Source organism: Oreochromis aureus, linkage group 23 (assembly GCF_013358895.1).
Source record: "Oreochromis aureus strain Israel breed Guangdong linkage group 23, ZZ_aureus, whole genome shotgun sequence".
NCBI lineage: Eukaryota > Metazoa > Chordata > Actinopteri > Cichliformes > Cichlidae > Oreochromis > Oreochromis aureus.
In genome coordinates, this window is record NC_052963.1 from 42,515,944 (window position 1) to 42,528,162 (window position 12,219).

The window sequence follows — 12,219 nt, forward strand, 5'->3', positions numbered from 1 at the left end:
TAATACCTCTAGGGGGCAGCATCGGCTTGCTTCTTGTGAGCTTTGAGCCATTTCAGTGTTCTGCGCAAACCTGAGGGAGATTTTTGTTTTTAAATAGCTGATGTTTTTTTCTTTTTCCTTCTTGTTCTTCTTATCTTTTCACATGTTTTTTCTACCTTTTTTGGAGGCACTGTGCATCCTTGAGAGTAATCTGTGCCATATTCAATATTTCACCATCTTTATAAAAGTGCAAAAGCATCATCTGGTCCTTTTCCCTTTTCTCATCAACCAGTGCGCCTGTTGAAATGGACTGTATAGCTGACATGCTCTACCCTTATATGCTCTTCCTACACTCCAGTTATATGCTTCATTATCTGCATGCTATGCTTTCTGGTAAAGTTGACCCACGTTTGGCTGTCTGTAATCTGCTGCTTGAAAATGAAAATCATGAATCTGTGAAATGCCATGCAGGAGCTTTCAGCTGACAAAAATGTCGATCAATATAGAGTAGTGCGCACAAGAGAATACTTTCCCCATTTATGTGCTAACGCTCTCCCATGCACCTAGATCATGAGATGTCCTCTGACGGTGATACACCATCTTTTCTGCTGAGCCCATCAGATGTGTTTCCTGTGGCGACGGGTATGACCTTTTGCCCTGAGTCCGCCCAATCCAAATGCCAGTTCAGTGGACCAGAAAAAGCAAGACACCCAAATGGTCCTGGCATTTGCAGAATTGCTTCTCAGTCTGTGGTTTCCTTCATGCTCTGCACATGGATTTTGGTCTCGATGGATAACGCTGTGCTTAAAACCAGGCTGCTGAGCAGGAGCCGGATGCCATGAACAGTGGCTCTGGTTTCACGCTGTGACCGCGAGCCACGTGCGTTACTCAGTTGCTCTGCTCCAACTGGCAGGCATCTGAGCACGAGCCGTCTGTGACCTGCAGAAAGATGGACAGCCTGGAGGAGGTGAAGAAATGTGGGATGAGAGGGAGAGGATAGAGAGTTGGTTATTGGGATGCTGTGTCTGTGCGTAATCCGGCAGAAGCTGTCTAGGGTGGGAAGAGGCTGGCAGGAGGGAAGAAAAGATGGATGACGACAATAAAGAGTGGGCCGCTTGATCTTATTTCTGTTACAAGAAAGACCTGCGACCAGAAACCATCACAAGAACGTAATTAGCAGGAAGAAGAGGACAATAAACAAATAAATATTAAAAACATCATTAAGAAATGCTAATCTAATCAAATCTAATCTATGGTATCTGAAGCCAGTTCTACTGAACATAGTGCAGCATCTTATGTTAACGATCTCCTCGATCCTGATTTACATGGTATGAGAGATGACTTGAAAGCTTTTACAGCAGAGCTTTTATGAATGAATAATGGGGAAAGGCTGTTTTTCTTCTTCAGTGAAAAGGGGGTCTGTGCAACCTTTTCACGCAAAGAACAGTAATGAAGCATACCGCACTATTGTGTATCTGCTGTGGTGTTGCTTGGCCAGCATGACACTAATGGGTTGCCATACATGCTAAGAGTAAACACACACTCAAAGTGATGACGGAACAAGGAGTCTACGAGGAGGAGCACTGGACCTCCTGCAGAGCTTTGGTGCAGCTTTCTGTGTACCAGCTCCAACTTCTCCCTCCCGTCTTTCTAGGAAGCCAGTCGAGCGTCAGCAGAGAGGATGTCACAGTGTTGAAACACACTCGGGGGTTTGTCCTTTAGTCACATCCTCGGCGGTACATCTGTCCATCCACAGAGAGAACAAGCAAACACGACCACACTGACTCAGCTCTGTATTATTCAGTGGGGCAGCCACTTTGGTACAGTCCGGTTTGTAATAGCTTCAGTGTTCCTCACATTTTCTGACAGAGTTGTAGGGTTCAGCCCCTTAATGAGAGCAGAACAGACACATTAACCTTTTCTCAGTAGATTCTCCGCCGCTGGTGTATTGATCTCATTATTTTGTAGATGAAGCTGTTCGCAGTGTGAGGCTGGAGTTGTGCACAGTAGTAGCACATTCAAATATTCACCAGAAGAGGTAGTTTCAGTTTTAATGAGCCTCCTTTTATATTACACTTTTAAGGTAATATGTTCACATTTTAATTTATGCTGTAGTGTCCAAACCTTGGTTACCTGATTAGTCTGCGGACAGAAAATGTGATAATTGGTTAATCATTTAAATAAACTCTGAAGCCAGATGGTGCAGACATGTAGTTTGGTTTATAAACAGACATGAGCTGTTAGAAAAAAATTAAATCGAGAGTAGTTTAAGGCTCTGACGCATGAAAGTCACTCTCCGTTACGCACCTACTAAACTGACAGCCTTCCACTCTAATACAGGCTTTGCTTAAAGAGGTAAAGAGAGACATCAAGTGTCTCTATGGCGATCAGGCAGCTCTGGTAGGCAGTGGATGAGGGTTCAAATGTGTCTCTGCAATCTATATGGTAAGTGCCCTCTCCAGATTACATCAGCCGGTGACCCCTGGCTGGACCTCCGAAGACGAGATGTATAATTATTCGCCACTCGGGTAGGAAAGGCGGTGTCCTCCACCCGTGTTTCAAAAGGATTCCGCAATATTTGAATTCAAATGTCATGACATGTTGACAGACCAGTGTCGATCAATTCTGATTTAAAACAAAAGCACCTGCAAAACTCCGATTACATACATTTTATGAGGTATTGAATGCTTGCGGGGGGATTAATGTGCGTCATCCACTCCAAAAGTACTCAATACTATATCTGTTTATGCGCTCGGCCTTTTATCAGCTGCCATGCAAAGGTTGCATTTTTTTTATTGTATCCGTTGTTTACTAAACTATTGATTGCCGTCATCCTCAACTATACCTATGCTCTATACACCAGGTAAAAATGACCTGTAATTTGAGGAAGCGCTTCGACGGCTAATAAGATCCCTTTTACTTCATATCTGCTGAACTCTGTCTGCAAAGCATCTGCTGTCGTGTCGTCAGTGTCACCGTGAGCTTGTTGACATACTGATGTTTGGCTGCTTCTCCTCAGCACAATAAGAACCGACATTGCAAGAGCATTTAGTCTAATTATTATTATTATTCCTTTTTCTGAGTTTGTTGTAGAGAAATAATGTATCCATGACAGGCTACTGAGAACCTTTTATGCACTTTGAACTCGGGGCAGAGTTCAAATATAGCTGTTAGTTTACTGTAGAGCGCCTGTTTCCCCTCAGTGAGCTCCCAATTAGCTGTGACACGAAGGGCAACACGACCCATAGCAATCAAGGTCGTTTTCCATGCGCCTGAGGCACAGACAGGCAGAGATGCTGACACCTATTCCAGGTCTGCGCGCGGTAAATGTTGGCTAATCACTTGTTTGCAAAGCGGTTGTCAGAGTCACCAGACACGGACACTCTCCATCTGCACATTTCTAAGTTGGCGAGCCAGTCTAGTGTTGCTGCCTATTTACTGATCTCTGATAAAGCAGCAGCAGCCCTAGCCCTCTCAGTCGACGGGCTGTATGGCACTTGACTCAAAACCAGGCAATCTGGACAAATAAAGTGCCTTTTGTGCAGCAGATCAATGAAGTCAGCCCTATTTTAGACAAATGTATTTGTTGCCATAGCAAAGTTTCCAGGGAGACCAATAGGTCGGGTTAAACGCGAAGAGAGAGAGAGACAAAAAAGATGAGTTAAAAAAAAAGGTCAGTCTAAAGTTAATTGGACCAGCACACAGGTGCATATGCTCCACGTTGCACTGTCTGCTTGTGCTTTTTTCTGGTCAAACAGCCCCATGTACATATCTATATCTATATATAGATATAGATATGGATATATGCAGAGAGAGAGAACGAATGATTGGAACATAAAAACCTCAGTGCTGTGCGCAAAGGTTAAAAAGAAAACCCCGGCTCTCGTAATGGTTGTTGAGCTGACCAACAAAGTCACGACTCAAATTTAATAGTGCTCACGTTGTTTAAAAAGAGAGTGTGTCACACTGAGTGATCAAGGGGAAACAGAGTAAAATATAAAACTTACTTATTGTGCTGAAATAAAAGAAACCAAGTAAAACTGGGGCGCTTTTACTTTAAGCCAATTCTAAATGGCAAAGCACGTTTTAGGCGCAATACAAAACAACTGCAGTGACTCTTGGGGACTCATGTAAACCCAACCTGTATGATTCCTTTCCTCACAGAAGCAACTGGTGTTCTTTCTAGCTGGTTCTGCGGAAACGCACAGTTTGATCTTATTGGTCAGCTGCATCTGTGTGCCATCTATAAAACGCACCACAGGCGCTCCGGAGCCGAGACCGTCTGAGGGCGCAGAGCAGCGCCGCGGAGCGCACAGACTTATCCGAGGAGAGAGAGAGAGGGGGGGGGGAAAGCACACCTGTTACTGAAGAAGCGAAAGCAAAGTGCAAAAAAGAGGACTGCGTCTTCCTCTGTAGTGCTGTAAGTATCATAATTTTATTACATAGCACAGATATCAACAGTGTGCTGTGCCGTATTTTAAGATAACCTAACAGTATTGAGCTTTTGGGAAGCAGACCAGTGCATAATGGGAGGAAACATGCAGGCACCTGTTGAACTGTCTTTTCATTACTGAGTTTTTCTCTAAAAAAAAATGAGTTCATGTGATCGTTCAATGTCGAAACGTATAGAATATCTATCTGCAGGAGCATTATTAATGCATTTGGTAAAATAATTTATATTTGTGAGCTTTTCTTTTTCGCCAACGTGACGTCTTCCCGAAACTGAAATTAAATTAGATTAAAGCATAAAGGCAAATTAAAAGTTTTCAGTTACATCATGAGGGAGAGTTGCTCATTTAAAGAATGAACTTTTAAATTTTGCTCATTAAAACACGACCGTGCGATCGGAAATAGAGAAGTAAATCCTTTGTTGCTGATTTATCCGCAGACTGATTGCGTTAGTCAGTAAAGACACTGTTATCTAACAACAACACAAAGACTTTATTTCATGTGTTGCAGATTTAATGTAGCTGTATTTTTTTTTTTTAGTAATGCACTGTCATTTGTCCGTTCAAAGGATTCTCTCCTATTGTTTATAAGCCTAGAAAACCTTTTTAAAGAGGGGTTTGTCCGTATCTTCGAGACTAAACAGCTCTGAAAGTTAAGCTCAGGTTCAGTGCGTTAACGCTGTAATATTTCCTGTTTACTCAAGTCTTATTCCTGTAAACGCCTGCGGTCCTAATCACAGACTGCGTTTCAGCGCTAAAGCATTCAGGTGATATTTTTATCCCTCTTCTCCCCGTGGAGTGACGCTCTGATCGTTTAACACCCTCCTCCCCCCTTCTCCCTCCCTCCCCACCGCCCACCCATGTGTGTTATTAATTGCAGACACACCTGACTGCACCTACTCCACACATCCCACTTTCCGGTGGGGACCATGTGGGTTCTGGATAAGATCCGCGGGTCGGTGGAGAGTGGTGTTCTGCGACAGGGGGAGAACGGGGACAAGAAGGGTGGCACCCCGGCCTACAGCAACGTCCTCACTCCCGACAAGATCCCAGATTTTTTCATTCCTCCGAAGTTGGTGAGCTGCCCGCCAGAGCCCGAGATTCCCGCCGTAAAGCCCAAAGAAGGCCTGCACCCGTCCACTTCTGAGCACACCATCGGTAGTGGGAAGATCAGCAGCCCGAGAAGCCCACGTCTGGTAGCCAAGATCGCAGGAGACACCAAGAACTTGCTGAGAGCTGCAAACCGCCACATTATACAGATAGAGAGTGCTGATGATGTGGTGGCTGGAGACACTAACGCAGACCCCCAGTCGCAGACTGCAATGTCTCTGCCTTATGTCCCCAAGACTCAGACGTCCTATGGGTTTGCTACCTTGAAGGAAAGCCCCCACACGCGCCGTAAAGAGTCGCTGTTCCACTGTGAGCTCACCAGTCCCATCACCTCCCCAAATACGCAAAGGAAGACTCCGGGCAGAAGCAGCGACACGGGAAACCACCTGAATCCCGCTGACTTTAACACCTCTCACATGAATCCCTACCGATACTTCAGCGGCGGAGAGAGCGACACCTGCTCCTCAGCCGAGTCCTCCCCTTTCAGCTCCCCTCTGCTCTCTCGCTCCGCGTCCCTGCTCAAGATCTTCACCCATGAGACGCAGGCCAAAGTGGTGAAAGCCAAGCGGACTTTCGCGCGCCACAGCTCCCTCTCCACCGACGAGTGCAGCTCGGCCGAGCCCAGCCCCAACGTCCAGCGACGGCTCCACGTCCCCACCTATCACGGCGGCGCTGGAGCTTCGGACCACGGCCTCCATCAGGAGCACACCATCAACCTGCACAAAGGCGGGACTCTGCGGATCAGCGTCAACTACGACTCCAGCACCTCCCGCCTTCTCATCCGCGTCCTGGCGGCGGAGAGTCTGTACGACAAGCACTTCGACATGAAGAGCATCAACTGCTGCGTGTCTGTCTACCTGAACCCCGGAAAGCTGCAGAAGCAAAGGAGCAACATCATCAAGAACAGCCGCAACCCGGTCTTTAACGAGGACTTCTTCTTCGACTCCATAAGTTCGACTCAGGTGAAGAGCCTCTCCGTGAAGTTCAAGGTGGTGAACAAAGGCACCAGCCTCAAGAGGGACACCTTGCTGGGAGAGCGAGAGGTGCCTCTGGGGAAGTTGCTCTCAGGGGTTTAAAGCTCCAGGAACTGAAGGTCAAAGGGGGGCAAAGAGCGAGGATACAGATGAAACTTAAATTAGATGTTTGCACTGGTTTCTATGTTTTATTTATTCTAACAGTGACCATAAAGACAAAGGGAGACGACAGGGAAGGACCTCCAAGAATGAAAACCAATCCCAGAAGGAACATCAGCTTTAATAAATCTAAATAAACACCAAGCCCACTAAATGACCCAGATGTAGCCTATATGTGGACACCTCAAGGATTTATCATCCCCAAGCTCTGCCTAGCTCCATCTCCCATTAAAGAACACTCATTAAACCAAGCTGGGCTGAACAGCAACGGTTGAATTTGACACATGAAAGGTTTTCTTTCTGGACGTGTCTCCCAGCCAGCTCCGGTTCAAAGGTTGGAGGACACCTGTGCTTCACTGCGCTCATCTGTGCGTGCCACGGTTTTATTATTGTAATGTGGCAGAAATCCGCAGCAGCACTGGATGCGATTCCCCATCTCGCCATGTGCTGCACGGGCACAGAGATGCTTTTGTGAAACGGTGGGAGCTTTGAAGTGGCACTAGAGCCTGATGTGCAAATGACCCTTTGATCCCAGTTGCCAGAGCAGCCCACATTTACATTCCCATCAAAAAGTACAATTATAACACGATTGATCTTGTAAGAAAGACTAAAGTCTATGTTATAACGATACAATTAAGGATAACTGAACATTACAGAACATTTACAAATGTGGGGAAACGATGTCTGTAGAGTTTATAACCACCCGTGTTTAATCCTTTCCTTCAGCATCAAACATTTTAAAGAAAGCATTTGTCGCTGTCTTTTTGACACGTCGTTGAATAAAACAGAGCAAAACCACTTGTATTCTTACAAGCATGCAAAATATGAAAAATAGCCTAGGTGTAAACATTGCTCTGTAGCACTACTAGAGGACAATCCACAGGCTACCTTTACATTGTATCTAGTCAGTTAAAAAATCTGCCGATCTTTTCCAGGACAACTCAACTCATTTCAAGTAAAGATATAAAATCATTTCTCATCTATTTTGATTGCAGAGCAACATTTGGACACTATCGATGAACAAAATCTCATGTTAGAAGCAGATTTCTTCACCTTAAAATATTCCTAAAGCTTAATTATAGACAGAAATGACTTGTTAAAATGAGATTTTTATTAGTGAGCAGTAATGTTTTTGGATTTTAATATTTTTAATAGCCCCCAGTCATGTCTGTAACAGTATGAAACACAGCTATGAGTTAATGAAAGTGGAGCAGCAAGGGAAACTGGTTGCAGTATATTTGATATACATATTTATCTGGTTGATGAAATCCTTACACTGTGATGAAATAGCGGTGTGGGCACTCCAGTTAATAACAGCCCGTCAGCCCAGTGTGGGCACCTTGATTAAATCCTAATTAAACAACATGTCCTCACCAGGGACGCCGACATCTACTTCAAGACCAGTTGGTTAAACCCTTTCCTGAACTACAAGATAAAAACGCAGGCAAATACTCAAACGGTCTTTTCCTCATTTAAAATTTCATTCCAGTTCGCTTCACTCTTCATTGTTTACTCCAAATCTCAACAGATATGAAAAAAGTGCTCATTTTAGATATAGTAGCATGTAAAGGACATTTTCTAGTTTGATTATTACAAGTGAGTGTAGGGTTTACACTGGACAAAGTGCTGATTTACTGTTTGCAGCAGGACAAGAAAGTCGAACTTTTTACCTTTTTAAGTTTACAACTTATGCAACAACACAGTACTGTCCAATGGTCACCCCTCATTTCTTTATACTTTTTAAGGAAAATGGGAAATAAGTGCAGCGATTTGTTAAAACGTGCAAACATACGTGGAAAAACAGTATACGAGGCAAAAACTGAGTGTGTGCAATTCTAAGGAGCTTAAAAGTCAATATTTGCTATGAACACTTTATATTCATCAACACAGCCGGAACTCTCACAGGCAAGCTTTCTGGTAATTTCTTTAAGTGGTCTTCAGGAATAGTTCTCCAGGACATTCAAAGCTCTTCTTTGGATGTTGACTGATCCCACTCTTCTTCAATAATTTTGATCTGGGCTCTGGAGAGGCTGATAGTACAGCTCAATTTTCTACCCGAGTATGCTTTTACTGCATTGTTGGTGTGTTTGGGATCACTGTCATGTAGAAAAATGAAGCTCTTGACAATCAGATGCTTTCCAGATAGTATTGTACGGTGGATGAAAACCTAGTGGTAATTTTCTGTGTTCACATTTCCATCATTTTTGACAAGATCCTAGTTAAAATGTAGCCCCGTATCTGTGCATGCACAGTAGGACAGTATACCTTTCAACTAAAAAAATGTGAGCAAACGATGTGTTTGTGTGATCAGCCGCTAGTAACAAAGTGCCAAAATATACTTATTTAAAATTGGTTCATTTCTAAATTGTCTTTTATGCGTAGACACATAGGTCAGTGGCTTAACAGACTCTGAAAATGGTCAGGTACAAGGACTGGACTGAAGATGAGTGAAAAAGCTGCCAAAGGAAAACTGTTGCTCAAGGCCACCTTAAAAATGACAAGAAAGCCTGTCTCCTTGGGAGCAAATGAATAAAGAGATGAGGGATGGATTGAGACTTTTGCACTGTACTGTACATTTGCCTGTTGGCAGTAGACAAACTATCATACCATTGTGCATTGTGTAACTTTATTCAATGTCTCATTTGAGCAGATTAGAAAACTTGTGTCACAGCAAGTACCAGCTGCACAGTGTGAACATGGCGCTGGTCTTTGCATGATGTGTGCAAGGATTTATTAAACCCTAAAGCCTTACACTGTGGGTGTGTGTGAGTGTGTGTGTGTTTTGAGCCTGATTTCTTTTCTTTTTCCTTTTTTCGTCCAGAGTTGTTAATTTTCTATGTCGTATTTTGTAAACTGAATGCTTTGAAATGACTCTTCGATGTATGTTGGGTTTGTATTGTGTATATACAGTGTAACTGCATTTGTCAGTGAAATGCTAATTATGCACCAGCGAGTGAGAAGTGCTTATGACAGATATTTTCAGATATGGCGTTTCATCTTTAATGAAGTCCGATGGGGAGGAAGCAGACGTGTCAGGAAAGAGATGTTAAGAAAACAATCTTGTGTGCTTTAATGGGAGCAGCCACCCTGTCTTCTGTTGCTGTTCTCTGCTGTCCTTCTGAAGAATTAGAAGAAATTGGATGTGACTGCAGCCTCGAGTGTCCAGCAGAGGAAAGCGACTTCACAAAGAAAATAAGTCAGAGACAGCAGACTGATGCAAATTACTGAGAGTTCCTCACACGTCCACCCAAAGCTTCGTTTAATTATACGAGGACTGCTCTCACCTGGTGTTTGTAGCTCACTTGTAGCACCACTATCGATGTGCTTCATATACAGTGACTCTGTTGGGTGGTTTGTTATGGCGTGAAACTCTGTGATCTGTTGCAATCCCTGCTGAATACTTGTGTGCAACATACAGTGCCTGCTTGTAGACTTTGTTGTTGTTTTTTTACTCAAACTTTCAAATTGTTTGACTGTCGATGTTTCTTTTGCATGCCTAAAATGTTCCAGTAGTTTCAGTACTAAGTCTCAGTGGATTCTTATTGTGCAGTTGTGGCTCTCCTTGTGCTATAGGTGAGGATTTCCTGCAGACACTAATGTTTATATAAAAATGCAGCTAATATATGGAGGATGTGTTCGAGTGTGTTCAATTTTTATAACTGTTTTCATGTAGTTTATCTTTTAATAGAGTTGAAAACAATGCCTTTATCTGGTATTTCTGCTTGGATGGGCTGTGCTGTTCTCGGTTAATATGTCACAGGTTCATATTCTGCAAATTGTGAGATAGACCCTCATCAGTACATACGTCTTGTAGCTGAAATAAATTCAACCAGTTAATTATTTTTTATCACAACGAATGCAAACCAAAGTACCAACTGGAGTTTTAAAAGTTTTTCTGAAGAATATTTTACCCAAATCTTTTATTATTCACATCTGACTCGCTTCATTTTCTTGTCAGCTTTCGGATGATATTTTGAACTGAAATCGCAAGGAGTAGAGGTAGTGATGGTGCATGAGTATAAATACCTGGGGTCAGTCATCCAAAACAATGAACGGTGCACAAGAAAGGGGAAGAAGAGAGTGAAGCTGGGGTGGAAATGGTGGAGATGAGTGGTTTATAAGATGGTAGCGAGATCTGCTATGATGTGTGGTCTAACAAAAAGACAAGCGGCGGAGGTGGCAGAGTTGAAGATTTTCATTAGGAGCAACCAGAATGGACAGGATTAGTAATGAGTATAGCAGAGGGTTGAGCGGTTTGGACATGAGCAGAGGAGGGATAGTTGATATTGTGGACAATGGATGTTTACTATGGAGCTGCTGGGCAGGAGGAAAAGAGGAAGATACAAAGGAGATTCGTGGATGTAGTAAAGGAGAAGCAGAAAGATGACATGACAGAGCTAGAGATAAGGTGAGACGGAGGCAGATGATTTGCGATGGCGACCCCTATAGACAGCAAGAGCTGAGGCCAATAGGACTCGAGTTACTCATCTTAACTTTGACATTCTGGGAAAATGTCAGACCACTGTTTAAATTCTTCCTTGATGTCACAACTTAGCAGTTAACCACCAGGAAAGAGCTACCAGATGATGGAGCTTGAAAAAACAACAGTAATAAGCTCAAACACACCATACGTACCAGATGTTACAACAGTTTACCCGGCAGCTGTCAGGGTATTCCACAATAGCATCGCTAATCGCCACTGCGCCTGTGCAGCTAACCTTTATTACATCAGCAGAAGAATTACCAGAATCAACTTACTACAATTAACTTTCCCATTATCCACCCTGCTGTTGTGGTGGAAATCAGTCTGTATATTTCTGCACTCAATAGCTGTTTAATTAGACGCAGGCCAGAGAGGCTTGACTGATGACATTTAAAATGAGAATTGAGAAAAGTGTCAATACCTGTGTGTGTGAGAGACCGAGCTGAACATTATACTGACGCTGGCTTTAGTCACACTTCTTCTTGCTTTTAAAAATATGCTGTGTATATATTTTATTTTAAATACACTGTGTTTCTCAAGTCTTCCTGTCTTGACAGGTTTGCTCTGAAAAATGCAGCTGCAAAGTGCCGGTCCGTTACTTGATATCGAATTCCTTCATTTCTCTCCGGTGGAAGCTGGTTTCCATGTGCAGTTGCTGTTCTTGTTGTGTTTCTGGACTTGTGCAGGTAGAGATTTTTATACTGTGACGCTTCAGCCACTTACAGATGTTCTCCAGTTGCTGTGTTAATGGGTGTGAAATACTTTAATTAAAGGTGAAATTCAATGAATTCTCCTTCTTATCTTGTTATTGGTTTGATGTTAATGAGTGCCCCGATTTCAGGTGATATTTGAGCATGGGCTGAGGTTCTTGATCAATAAAACCTCTACTCTCATTACAGTAGACGTACTCTGCTTTATACATTTGTACAGACCTTTTATTTGCAAGGTGCATGTGACCGGAAGAATGAAAGCATCCATACGGTCCTGAAGTTTTCCCTCAAAGTACATGCTCTGGCAGAAAGGCATGTGCCCAACACTCCTGCTTTCTCAAAGTAATCCCAATTTT

General features: G+C 43.3%; 1 protein-coding gene across 1 annotated transcript; it reads left to right on the forward strand.

Annotated features, from left to right (window-relative positions):
• Window positions 1–4,268: 4,268 nt before the first annotated feature.
• On the forward strand, window positions 4,269–11,941 carry LOC116309230 (C2 calcium-dependent domain-containing protein 4C). Its single transcript, XM_031725781.2, has 2 exons — window positions 4,269–4,399; window positions 5,308–11,941. The coding sequence occupies exon 2, from the start codon at window positions 5,357–5,359 to the stop codon at window positions 6,611–6,613; it is 1,257 nt and encodes a 418-aa protein (XP_031581641.1). The 5' UTR covers window positions 4,269–4,399; window positions 5,308–5,356; the 3' UTR covers window positions 6,614–11,941.
• Window positions 11,942–12,219: the final 278 nt, after the last annotated feature.

Coding starts and splice junctions, on each gene's coding strand:
- LOC116309230 (XM_031725781.2), top strand. CDS start 5,357: ATGTGGGTTCTGGATAAGATCCGCGGGTCGGTGGAGAGTGGTGTTCTG.